The 20,817-nt window shown below is 42.4% G+C and overlaps 1 protein-coding gene, 1 long non-coding RNA gene and 1 pseudogene across 7 annotated transcripts in view; 2 read left to right on the forward strand and 1 right to left on the reverse strand.

Annotated features, from left to right (window-relative positions):
• The window catches only part of LOC118362175 (CDK-activating kinase assembly factor MAT1-like), a 67,980-nt pseudogene extending 66,963 nt beyond the window's left edge, over positions 1-1,017 (forward strand).
• LOC118362576 (tRNA (guanine(37)-N1)-methyltransferase-like) lies at positions 766-3,556 on the reverse strand. Of its 2 annotated transcripts, none has more exons than XM_035743009.2 (5): positions 3,442-3,556; positions 2,626-3,251; positions 2,245-2,369; positions 1,504-2,143; positions 766-1,105 (listed from the first exon to the last, which is right to left on the reverse strand). In XM_035743009.2, the coding sequence occupies exons 1-5, from the start codon at positions 3,504-3,506 to the stop codon at positions 1,050-1,052; spliced, it is 1,512 nt and encodes a 503-aa protein (XP_035598902.1). In that variant the 5' UTR covers positions 3,507-3,556; the 3' UTR covers positions 766-1,049. The 2 variants fall into 2 exon arrangements, with proteins under 2 accessions (XP_035598902.1, XP_052342247.1); XM_052486287.1 differs by having other exon boundaries at positions 3,365-3,493.
• Positions 3,557-3,577: 21 nt separating this feature from the next.
• LOC118362577 (uncharacterized) overlaps positions 3,578-20,817 on the forward strand; it is a 38,294-nt gene continuing 21,054 nt past the window's right edge. For 2 of the 5 annotated variants that reach the window (XR_004821239.2, XR_004821241.2), the window contains exons 1-3: positions 3,578-3,791; positions 8,061-8,176; positions 8,448-8,514. This is a non-coding gene — a long non-coding RNA (uncharacterized LOC118362577). The remainder of the gene's footprint in view (positions 3,792-8,060; positions 8,177-8,447; positions 8,515-20,817) is intronic. The other 3 variants (XR_008086241.1, XR_004821238.2, XR_004821237.2) reach the window with 3 other exon arrangements.

Consider the following 20,817-nt stretch of genomic DNA (forward strand, 5'->3'; position numbering starts at 1 on the left):
CATTCCCTCAGTAGGCTATTAAGTATAAGCGCGATTTCCTACAAACGTCATGTTGTACTCAACTGTATGAACTATTGCATTCCATTCCTCAGTAAACATAAGTGTTATTTCATGTTAGTAGTTGGCTACAAGCAGCTATTTACATGTTTTACACAAAATACATTGACATGTTCATACAAATTTAAGCTACATCATCATGGTTCAGAAGAGGGTAAGTTAAAAAGTGAAATGTGGGGCAGTGTGGGCAGCAGTTACGTTAGAAAAACCAATGTGTGTGTGTGTGTAAAATAACATGCGCAGAACGTGATCCAGACCCTTGGCATTGAGAAAGAGGTTTGGGGGGGTGTAGCCGGGGTCATTTTTAAAGGTCTCACACTGTCGAGTGATATTTACATCACATATACAGCTAGTAGCAGTGATGCTAATATAGGGATGTTGAAGGAGAGGGGATAATAGCCTACAGGTGCTTACATTAGGATGTTGCAAAATTATATTTTTAACTGAGACGTTTCTTCTCTCTTTCCATTTGCAGGTATCTGAACCACGTGCACATTGCCCAGCCCCAGGACATGGCCCCAGGACCTGTGTGTCATCGAGCCATCCAGGATGCCGTTACTGGACTGACCCCCTCTGGAACTGACACAGAAATTCAGAAATATGAAGCTGTCAATTATCACAGGACTCAAATGACCCCCCCCTGTTCTACATTGTGGAGGGAGCTATGGACAGTGGACTTTGGTCTGAAGTCTGATCAGGATGTATATGTTGCCATTTTTGTATGATCTTATTTTTTTATTTAAAAAAACAAACACATGAAGACAGTTGTTGGATAAGAAAACTATTGAAACAATGCCTATTTGTGGGACCTGGATAATGGACCAGTATTTCAAATACAGTCAACACATACCTGATTGTATGTGCTTTTTAGGTCAAGGCATAACCATGATTTAGATCATGTCAGCCTTATTGACACTATTATAAAATAACATGAGTTCAAAAATAAAATGTACAATTCAAGGTCTCAGAATGAGCTCCTTGGTCAAATATATTCAATTTGTTGTCTCCGCACACTTTTGTCTCTTTGGGGCTGGTTCTTCTATGGCTTCTGAGGAGAGGACAAATGGTATTAGTATTTTCAGTCTACAGTCTTTCAGAGAGTGTGTTATACTGTTTAGGGTTGGTGCCAATTCAAATTAAATGTGACATTTCAAATCTTGAATTATATTTGAATTCATTCAAGTTATTGCATTGGAATTGACTGTTTGGAATTTCTTATTTGTACACTTCACAGTTAATGCACTTAGTATCAAATTGATTGCAGGATTTGTTTTAAATAATTTCAACTTCTATTTCCAATACAGCTAGGCTGTCAGAACAGTGACATAAGCCTGAGGGAATTGGAATTTGTTGGATAAGATTGAAATCTCTGAATTCAAAGACTGACCTGGAGTCTGAATTGGTGGAATTAACCCCAACCCTGGTACTGTGTGAATGAAAGCTCACCCGTCTGTGTGCGCTCTCTGCTGAAGAGAACCTCTTTGGGGATGGTGAAGCTCACACACATCATCTCCTTGTTGGGGGCCACGTTCCGCACTAGATGTACAGAGCACAACCCCTCTAGGGAGAAACCCAGGCTGGCCGAGGCCCTTTCCACCACATCTTTCTGGGGGTCATCCTCCTTAGAGAACCCATAGCAGTGCACCTGCGGCAGGTTCACAGCACAGGAATGTCCCTGGTCTAGCAGGCCTCTAAAGGCATCCAGGAACTCCAGGGCCAAGGCAGGAAGGTTCATGACCACATGCACACCGACTGTCCCCTTCATCATGACAGGCAGCTGCTGCTTCAGTGGCCCCTGGATGAAGGCCCTGCCATCCAGGTTAAAGGTGGTGACCTTACGCTCCACCTTGTTCAGTTTGCAGTTGTGCTGCAGCCAGCGGTGAGACTCGGGGTTGAGGTCGTTGGCCAGCACAGTGCAGCCACGGCGGGCAGCGGGGATGGCAAAAGGACCCACGCCAGCAAACACATCCAGCACAGTGTCACCGCGTTTCAGAAGAGCCACCACACGCTCATGCTCGGTGCTAAGACGAGGGTTCCAATACACACGGGAGAAATCAAACTCGTATGTCGCGCCGTTCTCACGCACCTGCAACAATGAGAGGGAGGGTAAGGGAGGAATACAATGCCCACGCCTCTGATTTCACGATGAAATATGTTTAATCAAAAGCACAATCTCATAGGACTTACTTTAGCCACCATATTTTCCTCTCCAGCCATCACCTCCATCTTGAAGTTGCGGTAGGCGGAGTCGATGGTGTTGGTCTTATTGACCACACAGGTCACCCCAGGGTTCTTATCCATTATGACTTGGCCTGGTAATGGATTTGCAAGACTGCATCATGTCAGTAAAACAGTGAATCGGCACTATCGTATTCCTCACACACACACACACTTAACGTACTTCATCTGTAGCTAATTGACCACTCAGGAAATACAATCCTGGGAGCGTGGTCAGGGATTCAAGAGCATAAAATACATAACCTGTCAATAGCATTACTGTTACCCATGCCTGTCTTCTGACAGATTGTTGTGATGCAGAATAGTACATTATGTTTGTGGCACACTCACCTATGAGGTTTCTGTAGGGCAGCTGGTGCTCACGCAGGTTCATGTGCGCAATGTGACCCACTCGACTAAACCCCGAGGTGACGTCTTGGCCTTCTGGCAGCACAGCGCGCAGAACCTCCTCACTCTTCAGGTTGTCATAGGTCAGCCGCAGCTCGTACCGCTGGAGCTCTTGAGGTACTCCAAATGACTGCAACGCCTCGGCTTCTGCATCGCTGAATGAGCTGGGTGAGGAGACACTGGCAGGGTCCAGCAACAAGAGCCTCTCGTCATCGCTGCCTTCAACCTCAACCACTCTTCGTATGCCCGGGCGCTGGAGTGCTACTTTTTTCAGGCTCTTAACCAATTTATTGAGGACTTCTTTTGGCACACGCAAGGCTGGGACAATAACTGTCTGGGAGAAGACTTCTTTATCCAAACAGGTCATACCTCGGACCTCAGGAGGAGCGGTGTATAGGCTGGGATCCATCCCGCGGTGTTGATGCTGCTCAAGCATCGGCTTCGAAACACTCTCAGAACAAGTTGATGCTCGGTCCGGCTGCAGGACCACTGAACACAGGGTCCGGTATCGATAGCGAGATTTCACGCAGTTTTGAGTTTGTAGTAGTGAGAAGATACTAGGAACAATCCTGCAAAGACAAATCGTAGAGGTCTCCTTAAAATATGACCTAAATATCAACATTAGAAAAATGACTAACTAATAGATATGACAAATTATTGGCAAACAACATTGAATCCTTACTTGTTGTTAATATTATTGCATGGAAAGCTCATTACTTTATTCAATAAAAACCATAAACATTAAAACGCATTCCCCACCTCAACATCGCTGCTGCAGCGCACGCGCATGTTAAGACGTCATCATTAGTGGACTTGCTGTGCATTTCTAGCCAATCCGCGACGAATAAAACCGAAGCGTTTTCATGTCATATGACCACCTCAAATCAGCTGTTGCATATACGGGTCCTCATAGTGGAGTTGATTTAGTTGGTTAAAGGAAACGCTGTATCCACCAGGCACCACGAACTGCACAGATGAGGTAGCTATTGTAAGTAACTTACTACTAACCTCTCGCTTGAGGTCAAATCACCCGGACACTGATTATCAATGTAGAAGGCACCACCGTTTACACTGATCATGGCAACGAGACCACCCCTCTCCTGGGAAATGTAAGTGAGCATTCAGCCTCTAGCCAGGAATTAAGAGGCATCAGTTTAATAATTGTGTGCTCACTTATTGGCATCCAGGATTTCGTTGTTTATTTCTGCAACAGGCGTAGGATCCCTTGTATGTTCCAAGGTTACATGTAGCCCACTACAATTGATTTCTAGTAGCTATGCAGTCTATTATAAACTGGGTGGTTCTAGCCCAGAATGCTGATTGGCTGACAGCCGTGGTATATCAGACCGTATACCACGGCTATGACAAAACATTTATTTTTACTACTCTAATTATGTTGGTAACTAGTTTATAATAACAATAAGGCACCTCAGGATATGTGGCCAATATACCACGGCTAAGGGCTGTATCCAGGCTCTCTGCGCAGTGTCATGACTAAGAACATCACTTAGCCGTGGTATATTGGCCATATAGCACCCCCTCAAGCCTTGTTGCCTAATTATAAACGGGTGGGTCTAATCCTGGTTGCTGATTGGTTAAAACCGCATTCCAGCTGGTTCTACATGTGACCACCAGCTAAAGCTATTAAAGCCCATTTACTATCTCCCATTACTTTTAGACTAGAAATTGGTTTTCAATAGTGGAGATTTGTATAAAACTTGGTCTGCCTGACATTTGCAACATTGTTTAAATATTGAAATTTGATCTCCAGCTGTAAAGTAAAATAGTCAGAAAGGAGGACTGGCAGGTAGGTAGGTAGTGGACATGAATCACATGCTCAATCTGTGCAATTCTATTTCGCATGACAACTTCAGTTCCACTTGCATTGTCTCTCTCAGCACTTTGGAAATCATGCACATTCTAATCTCATGCTGTTTGTCATTGCAAGTCCACATTTTACAGTGGTTTGGCCCCAGGGAGTTACAGTACACAACTCACTAGAATTCATGTTTTTTTATTTATTCTCGAGTAAACAGATGGTGACTGTTAGGCTACGTATTTCTTGCTGTTTTCGATGTGGGGCCATTCCACTTTAACGGAATTAGGCTGAAACTTTCAACGTTTTAACAACCCATAACTCTGTGCACTAGGACTACTTTGAACAATTTACACAGAAAATCTTACAAAAACACTTAATGGAAGAACTGTACAGATGCTAAATTTGGTAAAAGAATTACAGCAAAATCTCCCTCTGTATTAAGATTCAAAGATGTCTGCAGAAATAATGGGGTGTCAGCAATGAACTGCCTAAACATCAGACTGTTACCAAGGTTACCCCATGGATATTCAGTTTAAAAGAAGTCTGCCTAAAAAGAGTCTCTATAAGCCAGCATTTTGAGGAAAATTATATTTCCTTTTTTACCAGTTTTCTGTGCTGTTGGTATTTTTGATGGTAGGAGGTGGAGATGGGGTGTCCCCAGGAAAGTGTTGTTTACCCAACATTATGTGGCGCCAATGGGTTCTGTAGCTTGTATTTTCAATCTCCTGACATGTTGCACTTGATGGACAATAAGTAAACAATAGCCGAACGTAGTTGACCGAAGCACGTTTCCTCACAATCAGCTGGAAGTGTTTGTGAAATTTGCCTGCTGATTGTGTGGGACGATGTTCAGTTAGGCTCATCTATATAGTGTTTATCACATGTGAATTGCGTCGGTATTGAAAATAGAAAACCAGAAATACAAATCGACATACAGACCAGCGTACTGACGGTTAAGTTGATAACACTTCCCAGTGGTTATTTTGTGTCAGACATGAGGACAAATTCTGAGGTCAGTAAATTGAAATTCCTTTTGTTTAACATTCTGACTTGTAATGGGTCTGTTTGGGAATGCTAAACATATGTTAGAGACGAAAGTGTAAGTATTTAATAATCGCATTCTAAAATAGGCTAAACTAAGACATGACTCCTTGAGTTTGAAAACATTTATTTAGGTTATTAAACTACAGTAAGTGAAGTGGATTTACACCCGGTAACAGGATTAGAGTAACAGAATTATCTCTTGGGTGATCTTTACTATACATAAATGCATAATTATGGATATGAATATCATTCTCTTCATGGTGATATGTCCTAAATAGGTACAAATATGCAATATTGCATTTATTTTTCTTTTTTTCTTTATTTAACTAGGCAAGTCAGTTAAGAACGAATTCTTAATTTCAATGACTGCCTAGGAACAGTGGGTTAACTGCCTGTTCAGGGGCAGAACAACAGATTTTGTACCTTGTCAGCTCGGGGATTTGAACTTGCAACCTTTCGGTTACTAGTCCAATGCTCTAACCACCCTGCTGCCCCATGGGAATTATTCAACACACTGGCTATTAGTTTGAGGTCCGCCACCAAGCTAGATCGGATCGGACCAAATCTGAACCAATCATAGATGTCTATGTTTCACAAGTTTGGACATCACAGTACATTATATTATACTGTACTCTAGTGTGCTCTACTGTACTGAACTCTACTCTTCTTTACTGTACTGTGGTGCCCAAACATGTGAAACATAGACGTCCATGATTGGTTCAGATTTGGTCCATAGATGTCTATATATATTTGGGCCAAATCAAGGCCGATTTGAACCAGCCCAAAAAACGATGTCAGTGGATGTAGAAATCTAGGCCAGGGTCGACTGACCAAATTTCAAATACTTTTCGACGTCCAATGTCTGTGGGTGCGGATGCTGGTTACAGTAAATGGGAAGAGAGAGGGGGCTCATGGGTAGGAGTCAGTAAGACCTGGGAGAGGTAACATTAACTGGAGAGAGGGAGGGTTGTCCATACTGTTTTCACACTCGCTTTGACCACGACAGAAAGGGAAAGAAAACCGTTATGAGCTGAACATGACAGTATGCCAGTGGAAGGGAGAACCGTAGCAGGTGATCAAACTGTGGTTTGTGACTACTATGATTCCCCATTGTAACAAATGTAATTACAGTAATTCCGTTACTGATTTTTCAGTTATTCTGTTACCAAGTTGATAACAGAATTACAAGTTTTAATCACTTAATTCATAAACAAAAATGGATATCAGAAAAACACTAATACATTTGTAGGTCTACCTTTACTTGTTACTTCTGTAAACTTTCCTTATTCTCCCTCCTCATGCGGTAGAGAAATTAGAAAATGTCTTTAAAAAAAATTCCTTGTGCATTGAAATTCCTTTACCAGAACCCAACATATCTTTAACTTCTAAGACTTTTTGTGATAGCTGTTTTCTAAGACTCCTTTTCAATCTGTTTGACCAGAAATCAAAGCCATTACTTATGCCTAATTTTTAAGATGAAAAATGTATCTATGCCTTAATTTCACAAAATGTAAAGGCTCTTAGCTTTCGTTTGCCACCCAATTTTATATGTTCCTATGAACTTCCCATGTTGCTGCTCATGGGACCTTTTTTACATGGAAATGACCTGATAAACATTATTTATTTATCACACATCCCACTCTAAAGTGACGCTAAAGAGAACCCTAGAGTTATTGACGAGACAAATAATGACCCCTAATATGAGGTCGAGAATTGCAACACAAGTCTTTAAAATGACTGACGGTTACTCGTTACGATGACTGATTACAGCTCAACAAACAGGCCTACAAGGGAAGTGGAGCACCTCAGACATTTCAGTGCAGGACGGAGGGAGCCTCTCCTCTAGCTAGTTCACATATCCCCTCTTGTAGTTAAGGCTAAGGGAACTCTGTCATAAAGATCTGTTGTGAAGGCCTATGTCAAAATGCCGATCACTCTTAGAGAGCACTACAGGTCCACTACTGCATACTCTGATAACCCCAAACTTCCCCTGCATTATTAGTCTGCTGTATATTTATCCCTCCTGATGTAATAATAGCGCACTTCCTATCCACCACTACTGGAACCATGACTATATCAGATCCAATAACTCCTAGGTTAATCCAGACTCTCATACTCTGGTTTGCTTTGACATTGACACCAGGGTTGTGGCTGGATCTCCAGGATATCCCCTATTAGAGGCCAAACCGAACTAGGCATCATCGTCAATACACCCAGCTCTGGCAGCTGTCCTGCAGGCTAGGGCTCAAATCCACTCTCCTCATGTCCTATTCCATTCACTGATCCCACACTACATTCCACTGCAGTGTTCTCATCCACAGTAGCACAGTGGGTCTCTGAAAGCTTTCCTCTAAATTGATTCACTTCCTGGATTATGTTAGAATTTGACATTGTTCTTTCATGTAATAGTACGTTATTTTATAGTGAGCTGATTGATTTGACTGAGCTATCTGTACGTTTACCCCCCCCCCCTTTCTCTTCTGTCTCTCTCTCTCTTGCTCTATTATCTCTCCAGAGGAGGCAAGGGATAGAGGGGCCTCCATCTGTCTTCAATCTGATGAAGGTCATCATGGGCAGTGCCATCCCGGACCTGGCCTAAGCAATGGCCAACACCGGTATAGTGAGCTTCGGGTGAGTAGAACAGATATAAGCATATTTTAAAGTTAAAATATAGAGCTGCCCCCTAACTCCTTCGTTTTGTGCTCACTACTCAGCTCTTTCTCTAGAAGCTCCACGCCTCTACACCTATCTCCTTTAGTAGCGAAATGATAACTGTAGGTTGTTCTAGATGTAGTAATTTGAGCTGCAGGGACCGAGTGGACAGGAGTCAGTATTTTACATCAGTGTGTCACTTTGATGTGAATGTGGTGAATATTGACTCCTGTCCACTCGGTCCCTGCAGTTGCTGCTAGTGTCCAGTCTGGCAGCTTACTCTATACACCTCCTACTGATGCTGTGTGATCTAACAGGTGAGTTGGCATTCAGATCTCCACTCAAACATCAGTTGAATTTCATTAGGCTGCCACTGTGTAATGTCCATTTAGCTCTTTAAAAAATAAAAAAGTTTTATTTTGTATTTTTTTATTTGTATTTCTTATTCACTCTATATACGAACAACAACTTAGATGCACACAAACAATGACTACATCTCATCTGCCCAGTCCTGCATGCTCACCCCCCCATCCCTAGTGCCTACATTGTTTGCCACTTGGCCTTAAATTGTAACCATTTGTATTCCTCGGTCGCCCATGCAATTTCATTATTTCAATACAAAATCATTAGATGTTTTCATTGTGTTAATAATGGAGCTTTGATTTTCAAGTTTAGTACATGTTTTTTCAAGATGAGTGACGAGAAGCGAATCGTCCAGACTATTGGGTATCTCATGACACCCCCATGTGCCATGTCTTGAAATATGCAGACAGATGGAGATTTGTTCTTTACATTGTAAAACTTCTGTCACCCAACTTTCTAGCTCCGCCCACAACTTCCGGAATTTGTAGCATCCCTAGAAAGCATGGATTATTGAGTCATTAGTTTTACACTTAGGACATGACTCTGCCGTTGTGCTGTAGAATTTGTGAGTTTTGTCTCTTGTATAATACATTCTATACTTCAGTTTATACTGTATTTTTGTTAGTTATGCTCCAATCAGTTATTTTTACGTCTGGGTTCCAATAGTTTATTTTTTTTCTTAGAGATTGTCAGTTGGATATGCTCTCTGCAAGGTTGTGTATCTTCCCTATCATATGAACATACTATTCGGACTCAAATAAGATTCCCTCAAGGTTGTTTTGATGTCCAAAAGATTTCAAATCTACATTTCGTGATAAGTTGCATGTATTTGAAACTGTCTACATTGGTCAGTTCAAAATTACTTTTTAATTTTATCAACCAGATAAATGTATTTCCTGTTACCAAGTAATTTACAGTTTCTATGCCTTTAGTTTTCCTTGTGGACCAATTTATTGTTGAGTTCTGAAAAGCTATCCAGCTATCCAATGATTGTTCCATAGGGTTGTGTTTTTAGGGAGTGATATTGGTTCTCGTAGAATACGTTTCATTTTCTTCCATATTGTTATAGTGTTCCTAACTATGAAGTTAATGTTTTTGTCTTTATCCTCTGAAAATAAACACGTAAAAAGATTCTGGAGATGAGCTTCTTCAGTATGTTCCCATTTGGTGCATTTAACTATATATAAAAGCCTTTGTTAGCGAGTTGATACAATTCCAAGTCTGGAAGGTTTAAACCCTCAGAATTAGGAAGATGTGAGAGATGTGTTTTATTTGCCCATTTAAAGTCATATGACCGAGTGTACTTTTTTAAAAGAATGTCTTCGGTGGGGTAATTGGTAATACTGAAAATAAATGCAAAAACCTTGTCAGCCATGCCGTTCTACAGAGGTTTATTCTACCTGTAAGATTCATGGGAAGATTTGAATTGAATTATATCTGCTTTCATATTGTTGAGAAATGGAATATTTATTTATGTTTGTTACTTAAGCATCCTAAGGATTCAATATTTTTGTGGTCAACTTAAAGGATTGCTGGGGATCGTCAGTTATTATTTTTCCTATTGCCATTATTTAGTTTTTTTCCACCTTTTTATTTGATATCCTGAGATGTTTTAAATTATTATGAAAATATTTTCATAAAATGTATTTCAGCTGGAAAGGTGAAAGCTTCCAAAGTTTTGAATAGAAAAGTCCATTCAAGATGGTTGAAAGTCTTTTCAGCATGAACAGCCATTTATTGATAAATCTGTCTTGTTTGTTTGCGTATTGTATTAAACTGTGCATTCGGAAAGTATTCAGACCACTTGACTTCTTACACATTTTGTTACGTTACAGCCTTATTCTAAAATTGGGTCCTCAGATCCTCAAAACGTTCTACAGCTGAAACATCGAGAGCATCCTGACTGGTTGCATCACTGCCTGGTACGGCAATTGCTCGACCTCCGACCGCAAGGCACTACAGAAGGTAGTGCGTACGGCCCAGTTCATCACTGGGGCTAAGCTGCCTGCCATCCAAGACCTCTACACCAGGCGGTGTCAGAGGAAGGCCCTAAAAATTGTCAGACCTCAGCCATCCCAGTCATAGGCTGTTCTCTCTACTACTGCATGGAAAGCGGTACCGGAGTGCCAAGTCTAGGATAAAAAGTATTCTCAACAATTTTTACCCCCAAGCCATAAGACTCGTGAACAGGTAATCAAATGGCTACCTGGATTATTTGCATTGTGTGCCCCCGCCCCCCTAAATAGTGTTTCAATCGGTGACGTCACTTGCTCTGAGACCTTGAAGTAGTGGTTCCCCTTTGCTCTGCAAGGGCCGTGGCTTTTGTGGAGCGATGGGTAACGATGCTTTGTGGGTGACTGTTGTTGATGTGTGCAGAGGGTCCCTGGTTCGCGCCCGGGTATGGGCGAGGGGACGGTCTAAAGTTATACTGTTACATAGTCACTTTAACTATACATTCATGTACATGCTACCTCAATTGACCCGACCAACCAGTACCCCCGCACATTGGCTATCTGCATTGTGTCCCGCCACCGACCACCCGCCAACCCCTCTTTAACCCTACTGCTGCTCTCTGTTTATCATATATGCATAGTCACTTTAACCATTTCTACATGTAGTACATACTACCTCAATCAGCCCAACTAACCGGTGGCTGTAATAGCCTCACTACTGTTTATAGCCTCTACTGTTATTTTTCACTGTCTTTTTACTGTTGTTTTATTTCTTTACTTACCTGTTGTTCACCTAATACCTCTTTTTGCACTGTTGGTTAGAGCCTGTAAGTAAGCATTTCACTGTAAGGTCTGTCTACACCTGTTGTATTCAGCATTTCACTGTAAGGTCTGTCTACACCTGTTGTATTCAGCATTTCACTGTAAGGTCTGTCTACACCTGTTGTATTCAGCATTTCACTGTAAGGTCTGTCTACACCTGTTGTATTTGCTGCACGTTACAAAAACTTTGATTTGAAATTTTTAAAAAGAATAAAATATATATATATAATTACATAAGTGTTCAGACCCTTTGCTGAGACTTGAAATTGTGCTGAGGTACATGGTGTTTCCATTTATCATCCTTGATCTTTCTTCAACTTGATTGGAGTCCACCTGTGGTAAATTCAATTGATTGGACATGATTTGGAAAGGCACACACCTGACAATATAAAAAGGTCCCACAGTTGACAGTGCATGCCAGAGCAAAAATCAAGCCATGCGGTCAAAGTAATTGTCTGTAGAGCTCTGAGACAGGATTGTGTCGAGACACAGATCTGGGGATGGGTACCAAAACATTTCTGCAGCATTGAAAGTCCCCAAGAACACAGTGGCCTAGATTCTTAAATGGAAGAAGTTTGGAACCACCTAGACTCTTCCTAGAGCTGGCCGCCTGGCCAAACTGAGCAATCGGGGGAGAAGGCCCTTGGTCAGGGAGGTGACCAAGCACCTGGTGGTTACTCTGATAGTGTTCCTCTGTGGAGATGAGAGAACCTTCCAGAATGACAACCATCTCTGCAGCACACCACCAATAACGCTTGGAGTTTGCCAAAAGGCACTGTGGCAAAAAAGGGGCTGAGTGATAAATGGCAGATATATGTGAGGGCAGAACTAATGAACGGGCTCTGCCATCGCACTAAAATGGCCACCCTGACCAGAACTACAGATCACAAAATGGTCAACCGCCAAAACTACAATTCCCCAAAGCAAGGGGAACACTCGGATAAAGGGTCAAGACAAACCTGGAAGATAGAGGAAGGGGCTGGGGGATATGTGAATCAAAGAGAAAGTGACTATATATGTATATGTGTGTTGGATTTGCCATGTGTGACCTGGACTGTTTTGGACTTACCCGTTGGCGTTTGGACCTACCGAGAACCCGATTCGTGTACCGAACCCTGCTATCCTTGACCCATTCTTGCGGCCTGGGTGGACCAGGATGGAGAAACCAACACCGGTACTGTCCTGTTTGAAAGAACTCTCATTCTGGTGTGATTTTGGTGACAGTCTCCCTCTTAATTTGTGACAAACTCTCCTAACCTTGAAGAGGTTTGTCACACGTGGTGGAGAATGCAGGCAAAGTGTGGTCTGAAGTGGATAAAAGGACTAACCGTACCACTGGTTAGGTAGGGGTAATTTTTTTTAGTTAAGTTATTACTCCAAAGCGGGGTCAGGTTTTTCTGTGGCTTTGTTTGGTTCGTACATTTTTCTCAGGGAATATGAGTATGGATGGAGCCATACAGGCCCTATTACAGGCAGCGGCAGCCCAACGAGGCAACTGGAGCTCAACAAATAGGTCATCGGGATGCAATGCAAATGTATCAGGACACATGTTACAGGTCCAGCACCGCACCAACCAGCTGCTCAGAGAAGAGCAAGAGCGAAACACCCGGGAGTTAAGAGAAGATCTAAAGAGGCTAGCGGCCAAAATTGGGGCTCAGTTACCAGCTGTAAATACCCAGAGGCTGGCCAATCATTTTCTTCAAAAAATGACAAAGCAGGACGATGTGGAAGCGTACCTCACCATTGAAAGGACAGCAGAGAGGGAGAAGTGGCCAAAACAAGAATGGGCAGGCACAGGCGTATTTCGACCTGGAGTTGAAAGATGCACAGGATTACGATAAAAGGAGAGATTCTAGGAGTGACCGATACCCTGAGGGCACATTGCTTCCACCAGTGGGCCAATAGACCTGACCCCCCGAACAAAGCTGTTCAAGTTGATCCACCTGGCACGGAAATGGTTGCGACCAGAGACCCATCGTAGTCGACTAGTTTTTAGGGAAGTCTACCCCGAGAATTTCCACGATGGGTTGGCCAGAACGAGGTACTTTCCGCCAACCATGGTTGAACAGTATTGTATGGCAGGCACAGGAAGAAAGATCCCCATTCTCCTAACCTGGGCGAACCAGAGGACGGGGTAAGACTGTTCCAGCATTGGGAGGGGGGAGAAAGCAGCGTGGGGCCGTGAGGAAAGAATCAGACTGGGGGCGACACTACGGGGAAAAATCCGGAAACTGGGACTTGGGACCCTGTTTTCTGTTTCAATTGTAATTGATTGGGACATATTGTAGCATACTGCCCTATTAAAGAGCCAATGCAATGTAACCTCGGTGGAAAAAGAAGAAACTGATATATTGTATGCGTGTCCTGTGGTAACCACTGTACTTGAAAGACCAAGAAACTAACATATGTGCATGGTGAAGGTTGAAGGGAAAGAGGTTGCAGCCCTGTTTGATTCCGGCAGTATTTTAACTGGTCGTTGCAAATCTAGTGCCGACTCATAAACTGGATACAAGTCACGATGTCAGTGTTACGTGCATTCATGGGAATAACTGCCCGTACCCCACAGCCTTAATGAGCATACAAACCTAGGACGGGCTGCTGGATTATGAGGTCTGCGTGGGCCCAAAGATGCCATATGATGTAATACTGGGTAGACCTAGCTCATGGGCATATTCTGGGTAGACACCTCAGTGTAGATAAAACCCAAGACCGGATTGTAAGGAAGTTTTACTGGCCAGGAATTCAGGCTGAGGTGGCTCGACATTGTGGAGAGTGCACTGAGTGCCAGTTAACAGCTCCCCGACCAGCTTTTAGAAGCCTGTTTGTGCCACTCCCCATAATCAAAACGCCATTTGAGAGGATATCGATGGACATAGTGGGCCCACTTCCCAAATCCGTCCTTGAGTGGCCCGGACTTGAACTCGATTGAACATCTTTGGAGAGACCTGGAAATATTTGGCAAGCGACACTCCCCATCCAAACTGACAGAGCTTGAGAGGATCTGCAGGAAATAATGGGAGAAATTCCCCAAATACAGGTGTGCCAAGCTTGTAGCGTCATACCCAAGAAGACTCGAGGCTATAATTACTGCCAAAGGTGCTTCAACAAAGCACCGAGTAAAGGGTCTGAATACTTATGTAAATGTAATATTTTTTTTTATTACAAACATCTCTAAAAAAAACTGTTTTGCTTTGTCATTATGGGGTATTGTATGTGGATTGATGAGGAAAAAAATAACAATTTAATAAATTTTAGAACATGGCTGTAATGTAACAATGTTGGAAAAAGTCAATGGGTCTGAATACTTTCTGAATGCACTGTATGTATCAAGTTTGGTAGGACTTTTGCTTATAAGCTTCGTGGTTTAATTTAAACTTGAATAACTGTTTTAAAAGGAAGTTTCTAAATTTGATTTAACTTTTGCGGAGTATGAGATTATCATTCCCCTAATGTACGCCTTAAAGGCATCCCTAATTATATTGGGGGTCTGCTTTATTCTGTCATCTGTCTACATTTGTCATTTATTATTTTGTCCATGTATTTGAATACATTTCGGGTCCAGAAGATGCACTCTGTTCATTCTCCAAATTCTGTAACTAAGAGTATTTTCTATTGGTGTAATTAAGCATGACACCAGAGAATGATCCGATATCACTATATCATGAATGTTTTAAACTAGTAAATTGATGAGTGCATTTTTGGAAATAGAAATGTAGTTGATTCTTGAATAGCTTTTCTTACTTGGAAAGGTGAGGCAGATTTACATAAATACTCATTAGATTTTATTTGCCGTGCTCACTTCCTTAGCCAATATTGGTGTTGAAAGTGATCATTAACATAACACTGTTTAGCATAAACTCATAAAACAGCCAACAGAGTGAATAATGCTTCTGATGAGTTTTGGGTTCCCATCATCTCGCTCCACTTCATAGTTTTTCTTACTTGGAGAAGAAAGGAGTAGACTTTTGTAGTTGGGAATAGTGATCTTTAGGTGTCCTGTAAATTATTTGTAGGGATTACATTTTTCAGCCTCTTTAGAGGCGTCTGTCAATCATTTGTGTGAATTAGGTCACCTGCTAAAATAATAGTTCCTATCTGGATTTTTTTTTTTCAGCTTTACTTAACTAGGCAAGTCAGTTAAGAACAAATTCTTATTTTCAATGATGGCCTAGGAACAGTGGGTTTACTGCCGTTTTCAGGGGCAGAACGACAGATTTTTACCTTGTCAGCTTGGGGATTCGAACTTGCAACCTTTCGGTTACTAGCCCAATGCTCTAACCACTAGTCTTACCCTGCCACCCCATTTGATCTAATATAGCTTGAATTTCGTCTAAAATTGTGGGATATACAATGAAATCAGTGTAAGGTATAATTCAACATCAGAAAAGTAACTTTTACATTATAATCTACAGGATTCTGCTTAATCAGGTAAGAAATAGCCCTAAAACTTGCTATGATTTATTGATTCTGATATTAGTGAAAATCTGTTTATATGCCTAGTACAGTACTACACAGAACACTGTTATGGAATCTATTTAGAATCTACGTTGGAAATAATCTATCATACAAGTAACCCCCTTTCAATTATGTTTATTCTTGTTGGAGTTAATTCACATCCAAAACTTGAGGGAAGGTCAGCTTTGCTTTGCTCGTACATTTTGTTCTCAATGTTGCACCCTTGGATGTAGTTCCACTGTCACATTTTGAAATGAAGTAGCACCATTAAAATGTAACACGTCTCAGATCACTGTGAGGTGGATGTGGGTGGCTCCGTTTACAGTCTCAGTGATGTCACAGCCTCTGAGTATCAGATGGGTCTCGGGTGGGGAGTGGGAGGGGCTAAGCCTGGGCACATTTCCTGTAACTGCTAGTTTGACTAGTGTTTACTGCAGTCAAACTGGGACTCCTGCTGGAAAACAAAGCGCCCTTCACCACTACCACTTCCCTGTGTGGCCATTGGCCTGAGTCCCTGATAACCTTTAACGCCAAGCCACTGTCCCCTCTGGCTCTTTCCATATGGAGCTGGAACACACTAATTGGTCTGATGGTGACCCTCCCAGTCCCACCTTTCATGATAAGAGACCTAATGGCAGCCCCCCTCCTACCTACCTACCTCCCTTCCTCCCTCAGCCCTACTTCTCACACAGATGGGAGCCGAGATGATCTCTCTTGCTCACTCATTAGCAGGAGGGCTGAGTGGGTTATTATTGCCATGCCCTGTGGAATGTTTGTGGTTGTCCCAGCATGGAGCAGTGTGTGAGGGCCTATGCACTGCCATGCCCCCCTGCGTCTGTCCACACGCTTGGCCCCCTTTTTATAAGGGGTGCATTTAGCCCCACTCTGGGTAAACACTTATCTACCCTGCCAAAGGCTGATGGGCCAATTTACCTTAATTACTGCATGGCTTAGGGCTCTCACAGACCCCCGCCCCCTCTCTTGATGAGATGAAAGTGCCTCTGGGCTGTGTTAAATACACCCTCCCACTGTGTCCACAGGGTACACGCATACACAATATACAGTACACAAATTCTCCTTTTTTGTTGATAATGTCCTTATTGCAACCAACTTTTGATTTGATTGATTTTTTAAATCTTATTTTTATGCACAAGGCCTTATGTTTTGATTTGTATATTCTCCACTACGTGTCTGCATTGTGGTGCTTGTGAAATATGTTGTACACTTACAGTAAAAGACTGCATGGCAGCCCAATTCTGATCTTTGTCCACTAATTGATCTTTTGCCCAGTCAGATCAGCACTTTTGCCCATAATTTGGCAAAATATCATAATTGGGCTGCCTGTGTAAAAGTCATTCCATCATGTTTCATCATATGGCCATTGGCAAAGTATGTATGGACATGTGAATCTATTTTTGGCATGATCTAAAAGTAGGCTCACGTCAGGGCCTGTAATCCACAAAGCGTCTGAGTAGAAAATTGGTTTTGCGTGCTGAGAATATTTTACTTCTACTCTTATGGGTACAAATAAAAGCTATGCATGGAGCCTCTTTAGTCAGAGTCCCACCTAGTCGACAAATATTTAGGAGACCTCAAGCTGTTCTAACTAGTTAAGGGATACCAGCAGATGTCTTGATAATAGAAAAGGGCAGCGAGTCAGTGGTTCCTGTGCCAAAGTCTTGCGCAATTTCTTTTTAAAAGAATGTATTGATATTTCTATATGATCAATCCATAAATAATCTAGACCTGCAACCGTATCTCTCGCGCGTTTGACAATGATTTTACATGTGGCCTATTTCACATGATATCTAAAATGAATACAACCACAAGGCTAATAAATAATCACATTTTTCTTTCAATTATTTAATGAACCTATATCACATTGTTTAAAAAAGCCTACATTGGGAATGCATATAAGAATTGGGCAATTAAGGCATTTGATTGTGTTCAATGAACATTATTGAAAGGTCTAAAGTTTTATGCAACATTATGGGCAAGTGACTACCGTGCCAAAGTGATAGTCATTAAACGGTAGTGACGAGTGTGTTGATATAACTGTAATATTATCAAAATTCAGATTTTTAACGACCCTCGGGATTGGTAAAACAAATAAACACTGCTCAAAAAAATAAAAGGGAACACTAAAAGAACACATCCTAGATCTGAATGAATGAAATATTCTTATTAAATACTTTTTTCTTTACATAGTTGAATGTGCTGAGGTCTGGATTTGGAGTCACACTCAAAATTAAAGTGGAAAACCACACTACAGGCGGATCCAACTTTGTAATGTCCTTAAAACAAGTCAAAATGAGGCTCCGTAGTGTGTGTGGCCTCCACGTGCCTGTATGACCTCCATACAACGCATGGGCATGCTCCTGATGAGGTGGCGGATGGTCTCCTGAGGGATCTCCTCCCAGACCTGGACTAAAGCATCCGCCAACTCCTGGACAGTCTGGTGCAATGTGGCGTTGGTGGATGGAGCGAGACATGATGTCCCTCCCAGATGTGCTCAATTGGATTCAGGTCTGGGGAACGGGCGGGCCAGTCCATAGCATCAATGCCTTCCTCTTGCAGGAACTGCTGACACACTCCAGCCACATGAGGTCTAGCATTGTCTGGCATTAGGAGGAACCCAGGGCCAACCGCACCAGCATATGGTCTCAAGGGGTCTGAGGATATCATCTTAGTACCTAATGGCAGTCAGGCTACCTCTGGCGAGCACATGGAGGGCTGTGCGGCCCCCCAAAGAAATGCCACCCCACACCATGACTGACCCACCGCCAAACCGGTCATGCTGGAGGATGTTGCAGGCAGCAGAATGTTCTCCACGGCGTCTCCAGACTGTCACGTCTGTCACATGTGCTCAGTGTGAACCTGGGCGCCAGTGGCGAATTTGCCAATCTTGGTGTTCTCTGGCAAATGCCAAATGTCCTGCATGGGGCTGTAAGCACAACCCCCACCTGTGGATGTCAGGCCCTCATACCACCCTCATGGAGTCTGTTTCTGACCGTTTGAGCAAACACATGCACATTTGTGGCCTGCTGGAGGTCATTTTGCAGGGCTCTGGCAGTGCTCCTCCTGCTCCTCCTTGCACAAAGGCGGAGGTAGCGGTCCTGCTGCTGGGTCGTTGCCCTCCTACGGCCTGATCCACGTCTCCTGATGTACTGGCCTGTCTCCTGGTAGCGCCTCCATGCTCTGGACACTACGCTGACAGACACAGCAAACCTTCTTGCCACAGCTCGCATTGATGTGCCATCCTGGATGAGCTGCACTACCTGAGCCACTTGTGTGGGTTATAGACTCCACTCCGTCTCATGCTACCACTAGAGTGAAAGCACCGCCAGCATTCAAAAGTGACCAAAACATCAGCCAGGAAGCATAGGAACTGAGAAGTGGTCTGTGGTCCCCACCTGCAGAACCACTCCTTTATTGGGGGTGTCTTGCTAATTGCCTATAATTTCCACCTGTTGTCTATTCCATTTGCACAACAGCATGTGAAATTTGTCAATCAGTGTTGCTTCCTAAGTGGACAGTTTGATTTCACAGAAGTGTGATTGACTTGGAGTTACATCGTGTTGTTTAAGTGTTCCCTTAATTTTTTTGAGCAGTGTATATACCTCCTAAGACATTCTAAACTCTCACCATTACAATAACAGGGGAGGTTAGCATTTTGTCTCCAACTTTCTCACTCAACATCATTTACGATTAATTTAGGATTATCCGTAATCATGGTAGCATCCAACTTAATTTAGAAACATTATATTCTTATTTACAATAAAAGTGACTCAAAAATGACACTACATTATTTACCATTTATTTATATTGGGTGCAAAATAATCTGAAACAACCAAAAAACAGCAAATGCATCCAACAGGTTTGTAGAGTCACAAGTTTGATGCAGTCATTGTGTGCTAGGAATATGGAACCAAATACTTAACTGTTGGCTACTTTAATACACTTAAGTGAATTTGTTCCATTAATTTTGGTTCCCTAAAATGGGGGGACTATGTACAGAAAGTGCAGTAGTTTCTAAACGGTTCACCCGATATGGATTAAAATACCCCCTTGTATCATTTCAAATGCTGGATTACAGAGCCAAAGTAGCAACAAAATTGTCGCAAAAATTTAAGAGTAGGCAAAGCGGTAGCGTAGCCTAGTGGTTAGAGCGTTGGACTAGTAACCGGAAGGTTGCGAGTTCAAACCCCCGAGCTGACAATCTGTCGTTCTGCCCCTGAACAGGCAGTTAACCCACTGTTCCCAGGCCGTCATTGAAAATAAGAATATGTTCTTAACTGACTTGCCTGGTTAAATAAAGGTTAAAAAAAATAAAATAAAAGGGACCCTGTCAGGACAAAAAAATCTGTTTTACCATTGCAACATTTAATGTATAGACACATTCACCATTGTCTGAAGCGTGCGATTGAGTTTACAGCTGGCGATGCCTCATCTTGATTGGTTATACCCATAATTTGCAACAATGTCAATGAGCTTCATGTCAATCTTTCCATTGCAGTACCTCAAACCGTCTGTCGTGATTACCAGCGAAGAAACTTTTATGAATTTAATTTATTGCTGGCTCAAGTTTGTCTGGGCATCCAAAAGCCTACTCAGTGCTGGGAGCTTTTTTTTTTAGTCTTAAAACAGGTTTTAACAGGATTCCTAAAACCTTTTCTGAGACGCTTTGTCAATATGGTCTTTGTGTTCCACATGACATACTTCAGATTAAACTCCAGGCTAAGTGTTGTCATGTTCTGTATTTATCATAATGTCTGTGAGCTCTGAGAGAATGTGTGAGCCAGGAATATCACACTGTAGCTATACCACTGGGCAATTATGTCTCAGGAAGGGAGATTACTGGCACCCCATAGTAACTGCTCTAAATAAAGCGGGCCAAAACTGTAACTCCAGTTAATCCAGGCCCAGGGCAGAGACAACAGCTGTAGTCGTTCCACTTCAAAAGAGCACAGCAAAGAGGACAAAAAACATTATTTTGTTGAAATATAATTTGATCAGTGAGAAATTAAG

The sequence above is a fragment of the Oncorhynchus keta genome, chromosome 29 (assembly GCF_023373465.1).
Source record: "Oncorhynchus keta strain PuntledgeMale-10-30-2019 chromosome 29, Oket_V2, whole genome shotgun sequence".
Lineage (NCBI taxonomy): Eukaryota > Metazoa > Chordata > Actinopteri > Salmoniformes > Salmonidae > Oncorhynchus > Oncorhynchus keta.